Source organism: Trichechus manatus, unplaced genomic scaffold (assembly GCF_000243295.1).
Source record: "Trichechus manatus latirostris isolate Lorelei unplaced genomic scaffold, TriManLat1.0 scaffold00025, whole genome shotgun sequence".
NCBI lineage: Eukaryota > Metazoa > Chordata > Mammalia > Sirenia > Trichechidae > Trichechus > Trichechus manatus.
Window position 1 is genome coordinate 2,813,921 of NW_004443961.1, and position 20,368 is coordinate 2,834,288.

Below are 20,368 nucleotides of genomic sequence, written 5' to 3' on the forward strand. Positions count from 1 at the left end.
ATCTTTGTGCAGAGCAATTTGGCACTATCTGCCAAAATTTAAAATGCACAAATCCTTTGGGCTGGCAACTATCATTTTAGAAATTTACGTGAGTAAAGATATTTGTAATATTTGTACTAGTGAGAAACTAGGGAGGAAAACTAAATGTCAATTAGTAGGCTGCTGGCTAAATAAATTATGGTTGATTCATATACTGGGTTTTATGCAATAGCCAAAAAAATGAGGTAGACATACTGGTAGACAGGAAAGACATCTATGACATACTGTTAGGTTACAGAAGCAAAATATATAATATAAACCCACTTGCATAAAGCTGTCTTTATAGTTTTTAAAAAACCCTACCCCTAAATAAACGGGACTGCTTAATCGTTTATCAGCACTGAGAGAACACACCTCAGTAAACGGTATTAGTCACCCTAAAAAGTTAATATCCTTTTACTCGAATTTATCTGAAGAAATATGTACAATTTTATACACAAATAGTCACTACAATATTTTTATCATATCAAAACCATCAAAGACCACCTAAATGTTTAAGAATAAAAGAATAAGGGAACATTTTAATAATTTTTTAAACACGCACATAATGGAATATTATGCGAACATCAAAAATTATCCTTCTGAAGACATTTAATAACAAATGCTCGAGATGTAATGTTAAATGAAAAATGTTAAGGAAAAATACAGGCAACAAAACGAGGGTAAACAATTGGACCCCAATTTTATATAACACTAAAAGAAAACACTTTACTAGTAGTTATTTCTGGGAATTAAAATTATGAGTGATTTAAGTTTATTCTTTGCATATGTTTCGTATTTTCCAAATTTTATAAAGTGAGCACATATTAATTTTATAATCAGAAAAATGTTTGTTTGAAAAGATAATCATTGTAAGATCAAGAAAATACTGTTTATTTTTATGCAAATAATACACATCTTTTACATTCGTTTGCCAACCACTTCCTCTCCCCAAGAGGTAATTTTTTAAGTGCTCCTATGCCAGTTTTTTTTACACGTTGCTGTAAAAAAAATTAGCATAGCTTACTTACAAAAATACCTCTGGGGAGTGGGAAGGGAGCGGTTGGCAAACAAGTGTAGAAGGCGTACGTTATTTGAGTAAAAATGTAGTAATCCTGAGTCAGTTGAATGTCAATAAATCTTTGCAGGGGTAAATATCACAATACAGAATTGATTCTTTCTTTATATATTTCTAAATTCAAATTTTAGGCCTTAGTGTTTCCTTTAAAAGTAATAACCCTGAAATAATGTAAATGACTAAGAAGAATGTTGATACTGAGAAGTAGTTTTCTGATATCATTATAAAAATGCAAAGTCAATTATTTTTTTTTCTACGAAAATTCACATTTATTCATTTAACAGATATTTATTGTGTTAAGGTCTTGTTCTAGAACAAGTCAGACAAAAGTCTGGTTTTAACAGAGCTCATTCTAGTGAGCCACCAGTTTGTTGTACTGTGGTGGCTTGTGTGTTGCTATGATTCTGGAAGCTATGCCATTAGTATTTCAAATACTAGCAGGGTCACCCAGGGTGGACAGGTTTCAGTGGAAATTCCACACTAAGACTAGGAAGAAGGGCCTGGTGATCTACTTCCAAAAACTGGTCAATGAAAACCCTATGGATCACAACAGAATACTGTCTAATGTATTACTGGAAGGTGAATCCCCTAGATTGTAAAGCACTTAAAACACACAGTGGCCACAACATGAATTCAAACATGCCAAGGATCATGAAGATGGCACAGGACTGGGCACTGTTACAGTCTGTTGTGCACGGGGTCACCACGAGTAGGAGCTGACTCCTACCCTAACAACAACACAACAGCAACATTCTACTGGGAGATGAATCGACAAGCATACAAGTAGATATAAAATATACAGTTAGGTAGTGATAAATCCTTTGAAAGAAAATAAATCAGGGTAAGAAGCGAGAGGTGATGGGCGCAGGCATTTTAGGCTAGAGAGTTGGGGAAATTCTTTCTGAGGAGGTGATATCTGAGCAGAACTGGAGCCAAGAGGGTGAGAGCGTCCAGTGGACATACAGGTGAAGTTTTCCCGGCAGAAGGGTGAGCAGCGGCAAAGGCCTTGAGGCAGAACTATGTCTCATCTGTCAAAGAACACCTGGGAGGCCCGTGTGGCTAGAGGCCAGCCAGCAAAGAGACGAATGTGTGATTGGGGCCCCGGAGATCACTTGCAGCTAGACCGCGGAGGGTCTTGTAAGGCAATGATGAGGTCTTTGGATTTTTTTTTTTTTTTTTTTTTGGTCTGGCTCGTTTCACTCAAGATAATTATTTTGAGATTTGCCCATGTTCTATTGTTGGGTGCCGTCAAGTCGATTCTGACTCATAGCGACCCCTTGAGGCCTTTGGAGTTTTTTCTTAGTATTTTGGAAACTAGGCAATCACCTTACTTTAGCACAAAATATACACGCAATTCTAAATTTTGTTGGAAAATGGGGAAAAAAAGCCTGAGCTTCAGTTATAATATCTAGTTATTTTTTTTAATACTGATAAGCATGTCATGCAATTATTGCCACATGTTTAGAAAAGAATCAGTTGAATCATATTATTAACGCTATGTCTACTTTATTCTCTCCGTGTTGGGCCTTTGCCCTACACACTAAGTATTAAATGACACAATTAACAGCTGAATTGGAAACCTACTGTCCGATGCAGACTTCTGTAAGATATGTTGCAAAGCTGACTTCACTGAATGTCATGTTGCTAAGTTACCAGGAATTCAACTTCTTTTAAAATCAGAGCTATAAACATTAATTATTTTATAACAGATGAAAAATACCTTTGTGTATTTGTCTTTCTAACTCAGGTGTGGGAAGTGAAACACACACCCTAACGTGATACTCAGCCCACCTCTCTGTGTATTTGAGGGTGCATCACCCCTTGCCTCAGAAGAAAGGTGAGGGGACCACATCTGTCGCCCCCAGGTAAATTTCTCTTCGAATAGTGCTTCCGGTTGATTTAAAGAGAAAATTCCAGTTTGGAAGAGTCACTAATTGTCCAGTTGTAGGCAAACACGGCTCCCTATGTTTCTTTCAAATCACGGTATCAAAGCTTTAATTTCCTTCTTTAAAAGTGGGATATTTGCATGACCCTTTGGATGGCGTTCAGGAATGCTCTGTCACCCACAAAACACGCAAGCTGAGAAATGGCCCACATAACTTCTCCATTTCTGCTCAAGAAAGGGGGTGATTTTTTTTCTACCTCCCAGGGAGCCAACAGCAGCCATTCAAAGCCAGGTGAGCCAAGGAGAGAGACCCCTTTGGTGCAGAGGGTATGTGGTGCAGTATATTAACAGCTGGTAACACACTTCTCTGCCAGTTCACTTAAAGTGTATTTCTATGCGTATGGATACAGAGACAGAATTTTACGAATTATGAGATTGGGTATCTGACTTCAGAACACGAGGGGTCTGTATGCATGCCTGCCAAATTCTTATGACAACGCCAAAAACATTTGGAAAAAAGAAAAAAAAAACTTTAATTCTGCTTCTCTGATAGTTTGTGAATGCAGTTTTCATCATTCAGTATGTCTTATGCCTCAGTAAAAACGGTTCAGATTTTAAAGGCTCTTGCGTTTCTGAGCCATTGTCTTTGCCTACCAGCAGGAGGTCTGCATCTGTGTGGTTCTGCCTTTCCTTCTCTGGCCCTGAACTGTACGCCTTCAAGTCTTTTTGAAATGAAAATAATAACCAGAATGGTGTCTAATAATAACAAGCCAATTATCCCCAACTCAGGGAGGACAGAGGGCAGGTAAGTGATGATCTGCTGGGTTTGTATATCTGCAGAGAGCAAGAAATACAAGTGAGTTAATATTCTCTCCTTCCAAGATACCGGCGATGGATCTCTGTGGAGACGAGGGCTCTAGGAGTGTATTCTAAAATGATACCAACTAAACACAGGGGAAAAAATCACAGGCTGGAGTAAGGGCAAGTCTGACAATAACGCCATAAGAAAGCAGTAGGGGGAAAACCTTTCTTTCTCTGATACAGAGGACGGATGGACTCAGCCTTTGGCCATGCAGGCTGCAGAACAACCAGCCAGGGTGCGGCCTTCTGCTTCATCTATCATTCATGGGGCTGTATTACTTTTTGGGGGAAAACAGATGAATAAAAATCAATTCCCAAGCAAATGAGAGATTATCTGCAATGTTCTTAAATGTTGCCAAATTAAAATTTTGAATTCTGCTATCACGACTGCTGATGCAGCTATGTTGTGAGCGCTGTGACACTGTTTTCCGAATTCTCCCCACATATCAAGCGAAACTTCCATTTGTTGCGAGCACACACTTCTCATTAACACCCAGATCCAAAGCTAGCCCTGGCTTCACTGAAGAGGACCGGTGGGCCACAGAGTCAGACAGCACCTTATCAAGGTGCGTCTCAAATCACATGGACGAAAGGTACTAAATATAGGAGAGAAAGAGCTCTGGAGCAATTCAACTACAAAACACAAAGCAAAACATCAACAACAAGCTCTGGCGGGCTTTCTTTCATGGCACTTGACCCCTGGCTAGACACTAGATGCTATTTCCAAGAGGTAGGGATAAGTTTACCGTAATTAAACATACATAGTGGGTGTGCACCTCACTGTAGATTAAGAAATGAAGATTAGATCAAATCAGCTGAGAAAGGAAGACGTTGACTTATAATAAGAACCAGAGTCACTACCATCATAATTAAACGATCTCTGGTATGATCTTTATGAAGGTGGCCAAAACAAGATGGGCATCCTGCAGTCTGGGCTTCCTGTCTTCACAGGTGCCGCTAGTTCCTGAACTGTTACCTAGTCCTATACCCTCTCTCCTCACAACCTGCTGTGGAGTCACCACTAATGTCCAAACTGAGGATGACCACAGTGTGCCCACAGCCACAGTCAGCGGGACAGCTTATGGTCACTACTTTCTGATATGCACATGGTTCCATGGGATCTAACGTGGCACTGTCTATACCTCAAAGTAGATGTGGCTTTCAGGTCATATCAGTTAGACTATCTTTATCTAAAGACGCAAAAAAAATCAACTCCTACCAGAACAACAACTGTTGTTAGGTGCTCTTGAGTCAATTCCGACTCATGGTGACCCCGTGTGACAGACTAGAACCGCCCCATAGGGTTTCCTAACCTGTACTCTTTACAGGAGCAGATCACCAGGTCTTTCTCCTGCAGAGCTGCTGGGTGGGTTGGAACTGCCAACCTTTAGGTTAGCAGCCGAGCGCTTAACCTGTTGTGCCACCAGGGCTTCTTAGAAGAAGAACAATACCAGGGTTAAAAAATATAACTTACTTAACTTACGAAATGGAGCTCTATTTGTCAATTCCATCCTACATATATATGGTATAAATGCAGAATTACATGGGTTCTGTTTTTAGCCCTTGTGGCAAAGTTATGGTCACCAGCTTGTCCCAACATTTGATATCATAATATCATGTAATCAGAAAGCCCTTCTCTTCTAGGGTGCTTCTAAGTCTGCAAAAATATACATGTATATCTATATTATTTTAGTCAAAAAGTGATTCATGTTACTAATAAGCTACGTTACTCACGGTCTTCTAGGTTACTGGTTCTTAGATTGGGTGTGCATTTGAATTACCAAAAGAGTTTTTTGAAAAAAATTCCTGATTGCCCCCATTCCTCATCTCTACTCCTTGACCAAGACTGTCATTCAGTAGGTCTGGGGAGGTACCTACAATTTTTTTTTTTTTTTTTAATGCTAATTCTGATGTGCAGCCAGGTTTGAAAAGAGTTGTAATTGCTAAAATAATGTCTCAGCACCACAGGGATAAACTATAGATCACTCGGCTCCACCCTTGGTTTTCGATTCAGGTAGATTTGGGGAAGGGATCTGATAATGTGCATTTCTAACAGGTTTCCGAGAGGGGAGTGATGTCTCTGGTCTGGGGGCCACACCTGGAGAATCACAGAGCCACAGAGCAGAAACAAGAGTGGAGCTAGGCCTCAAGAAAGAAGCTTAAAAAAGGGCAGTTTGCAAGAGGGACGACTGCAGCCCTCTTGGACCGCGGCTGAGCACATTATCTAAAATGGAATCTTAGATGCCGGGATTCCCACCTGAGAACCTCCTCCAGGGCTTTAAGCAAGAGGCTTTTTTTTTCCCTAGCAGAAAGCTGATTTCCATAAACCTCCTGGTACAAGTCCAGGAGAGTTGGGTTGAAGACAACAGGGAGTTTCTGCAAACCAAAGTCTTACTTCCTTGTCCGAGGAGCACGTACACACACATATTTGCAGACTGTGAAAACAAAGCTCAGGAGAAATGAACGTGATACCTGTAGAAAGACCATTTTAGCAGAAATTGCCTGGCGGCTTTGGGGAAACTGGGTCTGCCCTCGTAGGGCTTCAGGGCTTGCATCATCACGTTGTCCAGCCAGGCAGCCCACTGCTCCAGGGTGCTCTGCTGCTGAAGGGTCATCTTGAAGTCTGTTTCTAGTCTCTGGACCATGTTGTCGTCACACTGGCACACCCAGGAAGCCTGCTCCTGGGAAAGTACGCAGAGAGCAAAGGAAAAGTTCAACTCAGCGCCTTGCCATTGAATGGCAGCACACAAACCATGTGCACGGATGGAAAATTATACTGAGAGCCTCAGACAATGAAAGGGATCAAAGACATGACCAACTTCCTGTCAGTTGTTGAGAAAACGAACACTATCTTTATTAATTTTGTTGTTGGCTGTCGAGTCGGCCCCTGACTCGTGGTGACCCCATGCATGAGGGGAGTGAACTATGGTGCTCTGCAGGGTTTTCACTGGCTGATTTTTGGAAGGAGCTCACCAAGCCTTTCCTCCTAGTCTGTCTCAGTACAGAAGCTCCCCTGAAACCTGCTCAGCATGATAGCAACATGCAAGCCTCCACTGACAGTCAGGTGGTGGCTGCGCTTGAGGTGCATCTGAATTCTACCACTGCTTCCCTTATTCATTTTAGTTTAATATTTCCCCTGGCTCATTCTGGTACAGGAAAAACTGATGTGGTATACGAGCATGTCTCGGTTTTACTAAACTAGCTAGTCTGTACTAAAGTACATGATCACTCAAGAACCACGGAAGCCTGAACCTACAGTATGCACTCTTCTTTCATTCCAGTTATTTTTTCATTTTTTATGCTGCCTTTGAAAGTTCTCTCTTTTCTCCCCAATCAGATAAAACGTTAAAGCCAATTCATTTGAGAGGATTTAGGGTAAGTCAGAATGGAGAAATAGATCCAGTTGGCCAAAAGTGGTCCCTGAAGATTAAAATGGAAACAACTCGAGGTACAAGCATATGCTGTACGAGTTTATGGATTTGGGGAGCGGAAATCTCAAGGGCTATCACGGCAAGGCGATGAATGCAAACTCGCTCACAGACTGGAGAACAGCCACTACCAGCCACAACCAAAATACTTCGTGAAAATGTAGACGTGCTACCTGCCAAGAAATTCAATTACTGCAATTTCCCTTCTGGTTCTGGTTGGGGGGTCTCACGCTTGGTAACAGCAATGAAAACAGGAACTTTTAAGACCACTTTTCAGTGGTTGCCATAAGTTTGATGGTGTTTCCAGTATTATGCTGCTTTGTCAGATTAAAAACAAAAACTGTTCTCTCAAGGTCAAGATGTAATTAACTGGTTTTATTACTTGACTGAGAGTCAAAAGACACGGATTTTAATCCAGGTCCTGAAATCAACCAAACTGACCTCAAGCAATGTTTTAATCTCTGTGGGCTTTAGTTTCCCTAAGCATAAGTTTAGAGAAATTATTTTTAACAAGAATTTTTAAGTTGAGGCTCACTGTGTTCTGAGCGTTTTCAAAGACGGGCAGCTTTTGAAAAAATTTGTGGGTGGGCGTCTATGAAGATTCTAATTCTCTATATAAGACACTGTAAACATGGTATGTATTTTTCTGAAAAGAACATCTATAGCTTTCATTCTATATGTTCTCAGAGAACAAGTTTATCCAAATTGACAATTTCGGCTTCCACCCACACAATGAATAAATCCCGAATCTCCATCCCCCGCCCAGCTCCAGCGTCTCTTCTTAGACTTCCCCTATTCAAGGGGCATCTCAACCTGCAGGAACTTCAAGTGGAAAAGGCCCCAATTCATTTCATTTCCCCAGGGAAGCCACCTGCTGTTGTCTCTAATACCCTCAGTTGATGATACCGTCCAGCTGCTTCTCTTTCTTTCATCTAATTAATCATAAAGTCTTTCAGATTTTACCTCCTCGATATTACTTTTAAATATTTTAAGTACAAAAAAAAAAAAAAATCACAAAAAAAAAATGAAAATATGTATCAGCAGAAAGGAAAAAAACAATACCAAGAATACCTACAATGCCAACACTAAGAGACAGTTACAACACGCTGGCACAGATTCGCTTCAAACTTTTCACAAGCAGTAAATGCTTATGCAGATGTGAATATTTAAAATTAAAGGGGGTCCTAGTATCCCTATGGCTAGCCATTTTGCTTCATTGCACTTAACTATAGTAACCATCTTTCTTTGTAGGCAAACGCAGATCTACACTGTTAAATGACTGAATGAATATACCATTATTTATATAACCAACCCCATATAATTAGACGTTTATGGTTGTTCCAATTTTTCACTATCATGAATAATGTCAGGAGTAAGAACCGTGTAAGTAAATCTTTGCTTACTTTTCCACTTCTTTCTGTATGATAGATTTATAAAAAAGGGATAATTAAGACCTTTTATTATATACTGTCCAGTGACTTCCGGAAATTTTTATCAATTTTATATCTGATCAAGAGTTCATGAGAGTACCCAGGGAAGAATAAGATACGAGAGGTGGTTTTTTCTTTTAGATTTTGTTTTGTGTATTGATACGGGAGATGACGAACTTACTGGTCTCTTGGAAGAATTTAATTTAATTTCTTAACATAAATTCAAACTCAGTGTTTACTTGGCAGTTAGTTTTTGCTAAGAGAAAATGATAACCTAAAACCGAACAGCATATTATTTAGGCTTTTCAAATTGATATTCAAAATGATAAGGAGTCAGGAGCTTCGAAATCAGAAGGACTTTTAAAAACAGAAACACAAGTACACATGATAATTAAGTTGTCAGGTCAGTCCACCCAAACCTATTTATTTAGCCCATAATGTAAAAGCAAAACTACTCATTTACAAAAAAGAAAAAATTAGAAAACAATACTATTGTAATGCTACCTACGAAGTAAAACAGAAAACCAATTACACTGCAATAGAAAAGTTATCTGGAATGTTGGTGGCATGAAGAAAAGGACATTTAATGAAAGGAGAATGAAGTGGTGAAAGGAAATTGCTGAATATCCTGAAAGGAACTTCTCGGTACTTTCACACTCTTCAGAGCATATAAAAATATTGACACGTGTAATTTCATTTTTTTTAATTAAAGTTTCCTTATTGCAAGCATAGCACCTGCATACTGGTAAGTCGTACTGAGGTTACTCCTGCAGGGGCAGGGTTAAGTGCCAAATGAAATGAAGAACAGGAAAGGGTGATAAAGGCGGAATGAGAGGCAGAGGGCTCTGAGAAAACCAGACAAAGCTTGGAACAGAAAGAGAGCTTTAAAGATGAAATATGCAACCTCAGGAAAGAGATTACTCATTAAAATGAGCAGAGTGGGTGAGAAAAAATGTAGGGGACGTGAAGGGCCAGCACTGTCCTCATGGTCCTCTGAGGAAAGAAAAGCGGTTCTGGAGGAGAAATATTTCATAACCAGACAGTTTTCAGCACTGATAATGGTCAGGGTGGTGGATAGCTGAGAGGAAATTAGCTGCCATCAAGCCGATTCTGACTCATGGCAACCCCATGTGTGTCAGAGGAGAAACGCGCTCCGTAGGGTTTTCAGTGCCTGATTTTTTGGAAGTAGATCAGCACGTCTTTCTTTCAAGGCACCTCTGGGTGGACTCGAATCGCCAAGCTGCAGGTTAGCAGTCGAGTGCTTAACCGTTTGCACTACTCAGGGTAGAGGGAAAGGGTAGCCTCAGAGCTGGTGGGTGGACGATGTAGCAGAGTGGGCACAGAGTTGACCATTTGCATGTGAAGATGCTCTCGAGGCTGCTATTTATAACGGAGAAGACCTCATGTGTGTAAGCACTCCATAGGACTGCAGACACATAGACACAGATGAAAATAATGTTACCAGAACACTGAAAACCTCTCTCTGATATTATCAGAACTCATTCTTAAAATTATCTTCTGTTACTGAGCTTAAATTACTTTTTGAAATTTGAAGCTGCCTTAATAATTTAACTTTTCTTAAGGTACTTTTTAAACCTATCTTTAGGATGAAGCTTTGATATAAACATTACAGCACAGATTTCAAGGCAATATCTTTAATATTCCCACTAAAATTGCAGTTGCTGCAAATTCCACTGGAAAATGTAAAGTCAATGGCTTTGTAAAGCTGAGAGTTTATTCTGTAAAAGTTATGTTTGTATGTATGCATGTACATGTGTTCGCAGATAGATAGAAAACTTTATCAGAAGTTTGAGTGCAATCTGTGAAGATCACAATGATCTTCACTAACTTACTAATTCACCCTCAACAAGATGGACTGACAAGTGGGTACAACAATGGGCTCAAACAGCAGTGATTGTGAGGATAGTGCGGGACCAAGCAGTGTTTCGCTCTGTGGTACACAGGGTCACTGTGAGTTGGAACAGACTCGACAGGACCTAACAACCATTTACTGTATCCTAAAATGGCTGTAACCCTGAATATTACTTTTTTATATATTTTAAATTATAAAACGAGACCAGAACTGGAAATTATAATTTCTGGGAGACAGAGGAATTAATTATTAATTTATTGTAAAGTATTGCTATTTATTTTTTAATAACAACTATGTTGAGATATAATTAACATACCATACAATTCGCCCATTTTAGTATATTCCCAGAGCTGTGCATGCATAACTACAATCAATTTTAGAATATTTTCATTAACCCAAAAGGAAACTTCCCATTCCCTGATCCTTCCGACTCTTCCAGGCCTAAGAACCACTTTTCTGTCTCCATAGGTTGACCTGTTCTGGACATTTCATATAAATGAAACCGTACAATACGTGGTCCTTTGGGACCGGCTCCCTTTGCTTAGTGTAATGTTTTCAAGCTTCATCCATGTTGTAGCAGGCATCAAAATAGCCAGAAATATTGTATCTCATTCTTTTCAAATGAACAAATATTTATTAGGTACTTACAGTAAACTCTGAAATAGAGTTTTTCTTAGTTCATTCAAGGTGATGCACTAGTAATAATAGAAATAGCTATCATTTATCACAAAGGGCTTTACATATTACTAAATACATAAGCCAAAATCTAAGACAGGAGTCACAAGGTGGGGAAGTGAAGCCCAGAGCAGTGAAATAACTTGCACAAGAGCCCGCAGCTAGTAGGGGGAAGAGCTGAATCTCTCACCTGCTTAATTTCAATGACTGGGATCTTCATTACTCCATTAACTGTACTTCAAACCCTAGTGATCTATATGTTGCTATCAGACTATGAATCTTTGCAGATTTTAATTACAAAATCAAAAACCATAAAACCAAACCTGTTGCCGTCGAGTCGATTCCAACTCATAGTGACCCTACAGGACAGAGTAGAACTGCCCCACAGGATTTCTGAGGAAAGGCTGGTGGATTCGAACTGCCGACTTTTGGTTAGCGGCCAAGCTCTTAACCACTATGCCACCAGGGCTCCCAAACAGAACAGGGGTACGTTAAAGCTGTATCTGAGTAAAGCTCCTCTTTCAGGACATTGTGAGTATCAGTGCTGGCTGTATATAGATAAGAAACTTGGAAAAGAAATTCGAGAACAAACTGGGTACCTGTTATACACTGAGTTGTGCTCTGCCCCCTCACAAAATATGCTTTGGAATCCTCACCTCTATACCTGTGGATGTGATCCCATTTGGAAATAGAATTATTCATTGTTATGTTAATGAGGCCATATCAGTATAGGGTGTGTCTTAAGCCAATCACTTTTGAGAATAAAAGAGAAGCCCTGAAGCACAGATGGGGAAAGATAGATGCCACGCCACAGAAGTTGGAAAGAGACAAGGACCTTACCCCAGAGCCAAGAGACAGAGAAAGCCTTCCGCTAGAGTTGGTGCCCTGAATTTGGACTTCTAGCCTCCTCAACCGTGAGAAAATAAATTTCTGTTCATTACGGCCACCCACCTGTGGTATTTCTGTTACAGCGGCACTAAGAAACTAAGACCGTACCTTTTTTTAAAAGACGTGTTTTGAAAGAGAACAGGTTACCTGGACATTGGCAAAGTCGACCCGGTTGAGGTCATTGAGCATCTGGTTGATCTGAGACGTGTTCTGGAGCACGGCGCGGGCTGCCTGGGCCAGGTGATTGAGTGACGTGTATCTTCGCAGAGTCTGGGCAAAGGCACTTACAGCGGCAACCTGCGAAGAAGCCCAATGACATGGGGGTGTTCTTCCCTCCGGGGAAATAAACCTCTGCAATCTCAAATCTTATTTTCCCTTGCCAAATTTTACAAGCTTCCCTCTGACACTTACTTCAAATTCATTTGGTGAGAGAGCTTACTTGTAAATTATAGCATTTAAATCTCTAAACCACGTATTATTTTCCTTTTGAGTAGGCTGAGGTCAAGACTAAAACAAACACCCACATTCTTTGACATCCGAGTGCAGCATTAATTGAACCAGTCTTGCAAGTAGCACTCATCCAAAGCAAGAAACGACTTTACTTAAGGAAGCAGGAAAAATGTTGGTTTTCATTCCTTTTTTACTTTGTATGAAAGTCAGCTAAAAACTGGATGAAAAAATTTTCTTTTTACTTGGAAGGTCTAACTGTACAGTTCCTGTTTTTTAAATTGGATTGAAAACTGACTTTGCAGGGCACTGTCATTCAGGTTCACTCTTACTATCTCTACTTTGTAGGAACAGGTAATTCTGAGGTGAAACAAGAGTTCATAGCCTTTATTAGCAAATACTAATAAACCTATCAGAGACAAGCAACTTGAAGAGCTTTTTCGGAATTTGAATTCCTACAAAAGGGCAATCTAGGAAGTCTCCATTGGCCCCTCAAGATCTACTTTCCATCCTTCTCCACCCTGGTCTGTGCCCAGAAAGGTGGACTTGAACTTGAACGTTGGCATGAATCGCCTCCATTGCCCCTGGTGGTCAACTGGGTTTGGCCAATGAAAGGCCCCAGGAGGAGAAAGGAGGATGGGAAGACAGAGTGGTCAGAGATTCACTCCTCCACAACCTCTGCTCCCTCCTGGTTGCGGCAGCATCTCCTTCTCTGCCTCAGGCCACAATCTAGGGGAAGAAGTGGGTCTCCTACAGCCAGGTGCTTAGGACTTCCCACTATTCCTAGTCCTGGGGTGCTTCACTATCCCTCCTTGGTTTTAACTCTGTTCACAGCTTGGAAAATAGGCCCTTCTTAAACTCCCTTCAATGATCCCCTTTTGAATGTACCATTTGTTTCCTGATGGGACCCTGAATGAACCAGGTTATGTTGAAAGATGGTAAAGATAATGGAGAAGAAGAAGAAGAAAATAAAAAATCTAGGTAAATATCTAAATCTGATGTCCCAGAAACTTGTTACATGCACAGTAGTGCTAATGAGCATTTTAACATGTTCACAAGAATGTACGGTATTGCACTTAGTTGCTGCAAGTATTTAAGAAGCAAGTGATTGAACGAAACAATATTTGAGCTTAACTAGCAAAGAATGTCTGACTTGAGCATTCTGCTCTTTTAAGAACTATCTATATGGATCAAATTGACCACAGCAACTTGAAAGATTAGATAGGAAACTTAGGGGACAGTGAGTTTATGTCACTGGGGGAGGAATAACTTGAAAAAAAGGAGGCTGAGAATGGTTGCACAACTTGAAGAATGTAATCAACGTCACCGAATTGTACATGTAGAAATTGGTTAATCAGTGTATGTTCTGCTATATATTCTCAACAACAACAATAAAAATGAAGCAAGTGATTGACTAGCCAGTTGGCTGAGTAGCAGAGGGGGTGCGTGGGGCAAAGGATACTCTATCTTGATGGCGAGATGCTTTAGGACTATGTGGAAGCTGAGGGAAAGCTCATGTACCCTCACTGAAGAAGTGCCTTGCACTTTTTTCCACTTTGTGGTTTATATTAATTGAGCACATACTATGTGCCAGGCAGTGTTAACTGCCTTACATATATTATCTTGTTCAAGTCCATCAACAATCCTACTAGACACATACTGTGATTTAATGAGGTTAAGTAGCTTGCTCAACGTTACATAAAAACTACTTGGCAGTGGTGGGACTTGAACGCAGACATTCTGATTCCAAGGGCCACAGTTTCAACCTAGTTATGCTGCTTCCTCTGGCAGGGTAGGTTGCCTTCTCTGGTTGAGTGCTCAACTGACGGAAGGCTGCACATCAATGAGAGAGGAGGAGCAGAGGGCACCCTCCACCAAGGGAAATCATCCAAACCAACTTTGGAGATGAGTACGAGGGCTAAGGCTGCCGCTGGACCACATCCACTTTGATAAAACTGGACAGGCAAGTGCTTCCAGCTATTAGAAGTACTGTTATGACGTAAGCTGGAAAGGCTTCCTCCGACTGTCACAATCAATTAGCACCTCCTTCGTCTGCCCACATCAATGTGGCACTCTAGAACTGTGCATCCAAACAGAACTTTCTGTGATGATGGAAATGTTCTATGTATATGCTGCCCCACGTGGGAGCCACTAGCCACACGGGGTTATTGAGTACTTGAAATGTAGCTAGTGAGACTGAGGAACTAAAATTTAAATTTAATTTTAAGTTCAAATTTACAAAGTCATATGTTACTAGTGTGCCGTACAGACCAGCACAGCTCTAGAGCAACAGTCTAAGGTGGGCATATTAACGGAATGCTCCCTTCTTACACACTAGAGACAGCAAGTTTTACTGCAAACTTTGAGCCAAAAGCAGGAAGAAGCGGGGGCTGCCTGTGTTCCCACAGAGACTTGTCAGCGACAAGAGCTCCAGTCTACCAGTTTGCCCCCAAATTGAAAACCAAGGTATACTGCTGGAGTCTAAGAGCAGACAGAATCACTAACAAAAAGCCAGAAATGTGATTTTTGGCACCAAAATTCAGACAGAACGAGTCCAATCTTGCCATGAAAATATGTTCACAGATTAATCTAAAGTAACATGGCTAGTAGGAGACAAAGTGAAGATTAGAATTTTCTCACTAAACAATTTGTACTCTTTATATACACCAATCAATTATGAGATGATTGTTCACTTTTAAGAAATGATGAGTTGATTCACAAAAGCATTCTTGTGTTAAAAAATACAAAACATCTTGAAAAGTAAAAGAACTGTAAATTACATGAACTTTTCAGAACACAAAGAGTAGAGTCGGGGTTAAAAAAATATCTAAAACTCTTCCAACGGTAACTATTCAAACATTCTAGGCTATTCTTGGCAATCTGAAATATATATTTTAGAAACAGTCTTGCAGATACACCACGCTTAAAATGCTTCTCTAGTCTGCCTGAAAGGAGCATTATCAAACACCTCTAGTGAAAGTTATCTATTGCAAGGATATTAACAACAACGACAAATATATATAAATGTATATATATACACATAAAATCAGTTTTAAAAGATTCTGTATATTATAATACCAACATTTTACAGAGAAGATATAAAGTTCACAATTCAGCACAATCTGCTAAACGCAAAAGGAAAGGCAAAGGCATGAGATGGTACCTTGGTTTGTATCATTCTTTGCGGAATATTGTTCATGGCATTGGAAAGCCAACCTTCAAGGCTTTTTGCAAAATTTCGAATGGCTTGGGTCAAGGCACCTAAGTGTTAAAGAATAAAAGCGGAATGAAAAAGATACCAAAGAACATTAATCTTTATGCTAGAATAAGGGAAAACATGTACACCATGTCAGAAATAGCATAGAACTTTCATTGTCCTGATTGATGAGACTTTATTTAACATTATTCCTAATTTTGAAGGCATACAAGAGTTATATATTGGGCTTTTTTTTTGAAGCTATTTTATTTCCAGATACGTATTTCACATTGTTGGGAAATGAAAACATTATAGCAACATATACCAGTTGTGAATATACTTATAAACTGCTTACAGAATTTTCTATCTTAGATAAAACACTCTTTTCATTAACTGTTTTGTGCTTAAAGACTAAGTATTTTCTTTGAAAATTCTTCATCTTGACTGTTTCAGGGTCCTAACCTATTTTCTTTATTTAAACCGAAAAGTAATGCAAAGCTTTCTCTCTTTCTCTATGCATCTATTTACAGTAGAACATATGAACTGGAGTAGTTACCCACAAAAAAAAATCCAAAATATCTCTCACTCTTGTTGAAAAGCAAGGTAAAAATAAAAATAGTCTGACTTGAAAATTCTGGATAACTATTCTCCATTTCATTTGGCAGGTGTCAATAAAAGATCAGTCTGATAAAATTGCTATCACAGAGAACACTAGTCTTAAAATATTCCTAACAGAGAACAACATTCTTAGAACAATCCGTTCCATAGTCTTCACATATCTGCTAAAACCTGAAATAGGGATAAGGTCCATGAGAGCAGAGTTTTATGGAGGTCTTAAGATGATGAGAAATACCTTCAGTTCTCAGGGATGACTAAGACTATTACAAGAAGGGACCTGCTTACTGAGGTTGCCTTATCGTAGAAAATTCTTCTCTAGCTCAACAAGCACTTCAATCAAGATGATTTTACTTCTCACGTGCTGTACGCTCCACAGTGTAGGGAGCAGTTTTGGGCATTTAATAACTAAGTGTCTGAAGCACTCATAGCATAAAATTAACCTATGTGGGTAGTATTAGGAGCCCTGGTGGCGCAGTGGTGAAAGCGTTTGGCTGCTAACCAAAAAGGTCGGTGGTTTGAACCCACCAGCCGCTCCATGGGAGAAAGACGTGGCAGTCCGCTTCTGTAAAGATCTGCAGCCTTGGAAACCCTATGGGGTGGTTCTACTCCCTCCTAAAGGGTTGCTATGAGTCAAAATCGACTCGACAGCAGTGGGTTTGGTTTTTTGGTTTGGGTAGTGTTAGAAGCTGTAGTCTACCAGAAGATAAACAGAGAAGTTATGTTATTGTCTAAGGTCCCCAAGGATATTAATGTTAATGACAGGATTAAATTCCTTGGTTTTCCTTCTGTGCTCAATCAGTCTGACATGCTTTTCCAACTATTTTGTTAAAGTTGGGTTGGAAATAATTTAACTTATTCAAGTTATTTCCAAAATAAATAAATTTTACTAGTCTAATAATTTTTTTTAAATGTTTTTTTCTTTTTTTTTAAAGATGTATTTAAGTGGTCAAATGAGAGAAGAGATTGAAATGGTCTGAATTTTTATTAGGAAAAACACTCAAGCGCATACTCTTTAGCAATGAGAATCATCTATTGGAAATTTCTTGAGAAGGATACTTCTTTTGAAATTTCCAAAGCTTCCCACTTTAGCCAAAAAAGAAAAAAGAAAGAAAAATACTTTTTCTGTGTATTATGTATTAGAACCATGGAGGGCAGGCATGGATGGAAATGAAAAAGAGTGAAAAAAAATTAACAACCCTTTTTGAAATGCAGTAAAATTTTGTTCAAGATCCAATCTGGCTATCTGCATTTTCCATTTTTTCCCATAATTCATATATAATAATTATTTAATCTGAAAAAACTCAAGAACCAATAAATGTGACTTAAAAAAATAATACTTAATCTGGGTTTTGTTTTATCCTGATAAATTTGATGCTAAGGAGATTATAAAATAAAAAGATAGTTTTTTATATTAAATATTTTTACTTTTTTGTACTGAATGTCATTCTGGGCCACCTTTAATTACACTCGTAATTATATATTCAAGTGTTACCAGTTGAGTCTTATACAATTCTTTACACTTAACATTTTCTAAAATTTTCAGATAAGTGTATTTTTGAATATAGTAGTTTCAATCTGACTTTAAATTAGTGTGATGTGCAGACTTTTTGGGGGCTAAAAAAAGGAATCCCATCTGGACAGAAGATGGTAGAGTAAAATACTAGTAGCCAGGAAAATAAATTCTTTTTAAACAAAATTCAGTTTGCTCTTTCTATAGGGATTCATGTAAGATCAAAATTGTGGAGACTGACTGACACCCTGAATGAGTGGTCTGCAATTTAAAATCTCTTCCAAAGCTGACTTGTCTCAACCTGCTTAGGGTTAATATTAAAATGCTCATCATCAGGACATAGCTGCTATCTTCTAAAATGGTTTTCCGATTTGATTTTGTTAAGCCTCATTATACAATGGGAATAAAATTAACAAATGTCCCTGGCAGGGTGGCACATGAATTAATTAAGGCATCTCGTCATTTCAGAGAAACTATAAAACTACACTTGTGTGAAAATCCCTGAAGGTGAGCTGTCTAACGAAGTGACAGACAAACTACTTCACAGAACACACCGGTTTCGAACTAAAAATTTGCAAAAGGCAAATTTCAAGTGTTTTGGGTACCTAAAATGATGGGACTTAAATTGCCTAAAATTGAGACATGATTTAAGATAGGGAACTGATCAGTTCACAGGTTAAAGTCTTGTGATGCTAACACAGAAGAAGCACGAGAGTTTACAACTGTTTAATGAACATCGATGTGGTTGATTTGCCTCAAAAATGAAAGTGCTCACTGCAGCTTTTCTCGTGTCTCATGAGAGAAACTGTACGTTGGCGGCAAGATATCATAGGCTAATGAGCTACCCTACGCAACTTCTCGTCACCCTCTCTAGAGATTATCACTCAGTGCACGGGGAGCAAGAGAGAAAAACATGGAAAATCAGATTCTGGAACATAAATCAGTAGAGAATTTACACACTGACATTTTCCATGACATCACCACTTTTCATCAGCCTTTAGTGAGGTAACTTGGAGCACATAGAGTGGAAAATGGCAGCTGGATTGTTCTTTAATCTGTTTCTATACAAATTTATGTGTATGTTAATTGATATGATATGTAAATATGTGTCTAAAGATACATTTTAAAGTTTTGGGGAACATAAGAACGAACTCATACTTTCTACCGCTGTCATTTATATTTAGACAAAAGAAAGTATCAACATATACATGGACATATATCTTCACCTTTTCCTGTACCAAGTATCTAAATATTTTCTGGAATAATTTAACCCTAGTCATCTGCGAATAGTGTGCTTGCAGGACATGGTTGCTAATTGCACAAGCTAAGGGATTCCTTTCACTTTATTAGTGCTGCTGAGGAGGGGAAACTCCATCCTATTTCTTCAAAAGTGAAGGTCAGTACAATGTGTTCAGAAAGATGTAGGCGTAAAATTGTTTTAACTTTCTCTAACACTGGAATCCTTAACAGCATTTATACTGATACTTGCAAGGTAGTTTAAAAAGCACTATCATTTTAAAAAGTAATCTAACTCATCTACGTAATTCCTATCTGCTTCCTGGTGGCAATACAATGCTTGTGTAGTTACAGAGATTTTTCTCTCAAAATGCCAGTTAACCATCACTGTTAATGGAAGCTGCGTTTATAGTTTAACATGATGTAGGTGACAAAGTAAATGCTTTTATAAGGGAACTTAACTGCACTGGAAACCAAGATCAATTCATTTCCAAGCCAAAGCAACCATAAAAGAGGCTGGCCTCACGATTATAGATTTTTCAATCATTTTTTGGCTTTAAGAAGGGGACTGTGTCCCAGGTAGCATCGATTTAACGTGGTGGACTGGCCTGGGAGTGATCAGGCCATCGCATCCAAAGGTCAGCTTTCTTATCAAAAAGAAAAGACTGGAAAACAGATCCAATTTTCCCCCTTTTTCTAGAGTGTTGCTCTAGGCTGCTTTTTTTTTTTTTTTTTTTGCGATACTCTGGGTTGCATGTTTTCGCTTCGGCAAATCTAAATGAGATGAGAGTCACTCTAGATTGCAAAGTCACTTCCCCAACCTTCCTGGGTGGAACGTACGAGAAGAAAAGCATCCGCACTCGTCTGCATTTAACTTACTAGGAATGGGTCTAAGGACGTCGGGGATGAGAATCTCCACCAGAGCCTGGTACATCCCATGGTCACAGTTACACATCCATTTCAGGATAGACTCATGTTTGCACAGAGTTATCAGCTTTGCTTTCGGAAGTCGACTTTCTATTTCACTCAGATTGCTGGGGTGAATAAATGTAGCAAATGAATAGATGGCAAATGAGGATAAAAAAGAAAATGGACTTTAAAAAGAGTTTTAGTTTATCAAATATTACTGAGGTTAGAACTATACCACCACTGTGCTGGCGCCATGCGGCTGGCTATATATAAGTATATATACAACACTCCCCCAGAGCGGCCTGTGCATGTTAAT

At 39.2% G+C, this 20,368-nt stretch overlaps 1 protein-coding gene across 1 annotated transcript in view; it reads right to left on the reverse strand.

The window, feature by feature from the left end:
- RFX3 (regulatory factor X3) overlaps positions 1-20,368 on the reverse strand; it is a 209,502-nt gene that overhangs the window by 31,828 nt on the left and 157,306 nt on the right. Inside the window, exons 11-14 of the mRNA XM_023728584.1 lie at positions 20,023-20,177; positions 15,747-15,844; positions 12,284-12,433; positions 6,315-6,523 (exon numbers count right to left, since the gene is read on the reverse strand). Coding sequence (XP_023584352.1) covers positions 6,315-6,523; positions 12,284-12,433; positions 15,747-15,844; positions 20,023-20,177 — 612 coding nt within the window. The remainder of the gene's footprint in view (positions 1-6,314; positions 6,524-12,283; positions 12,434-15,746; positions 15,845-20,022; positions 20,178-20,368) is intronic.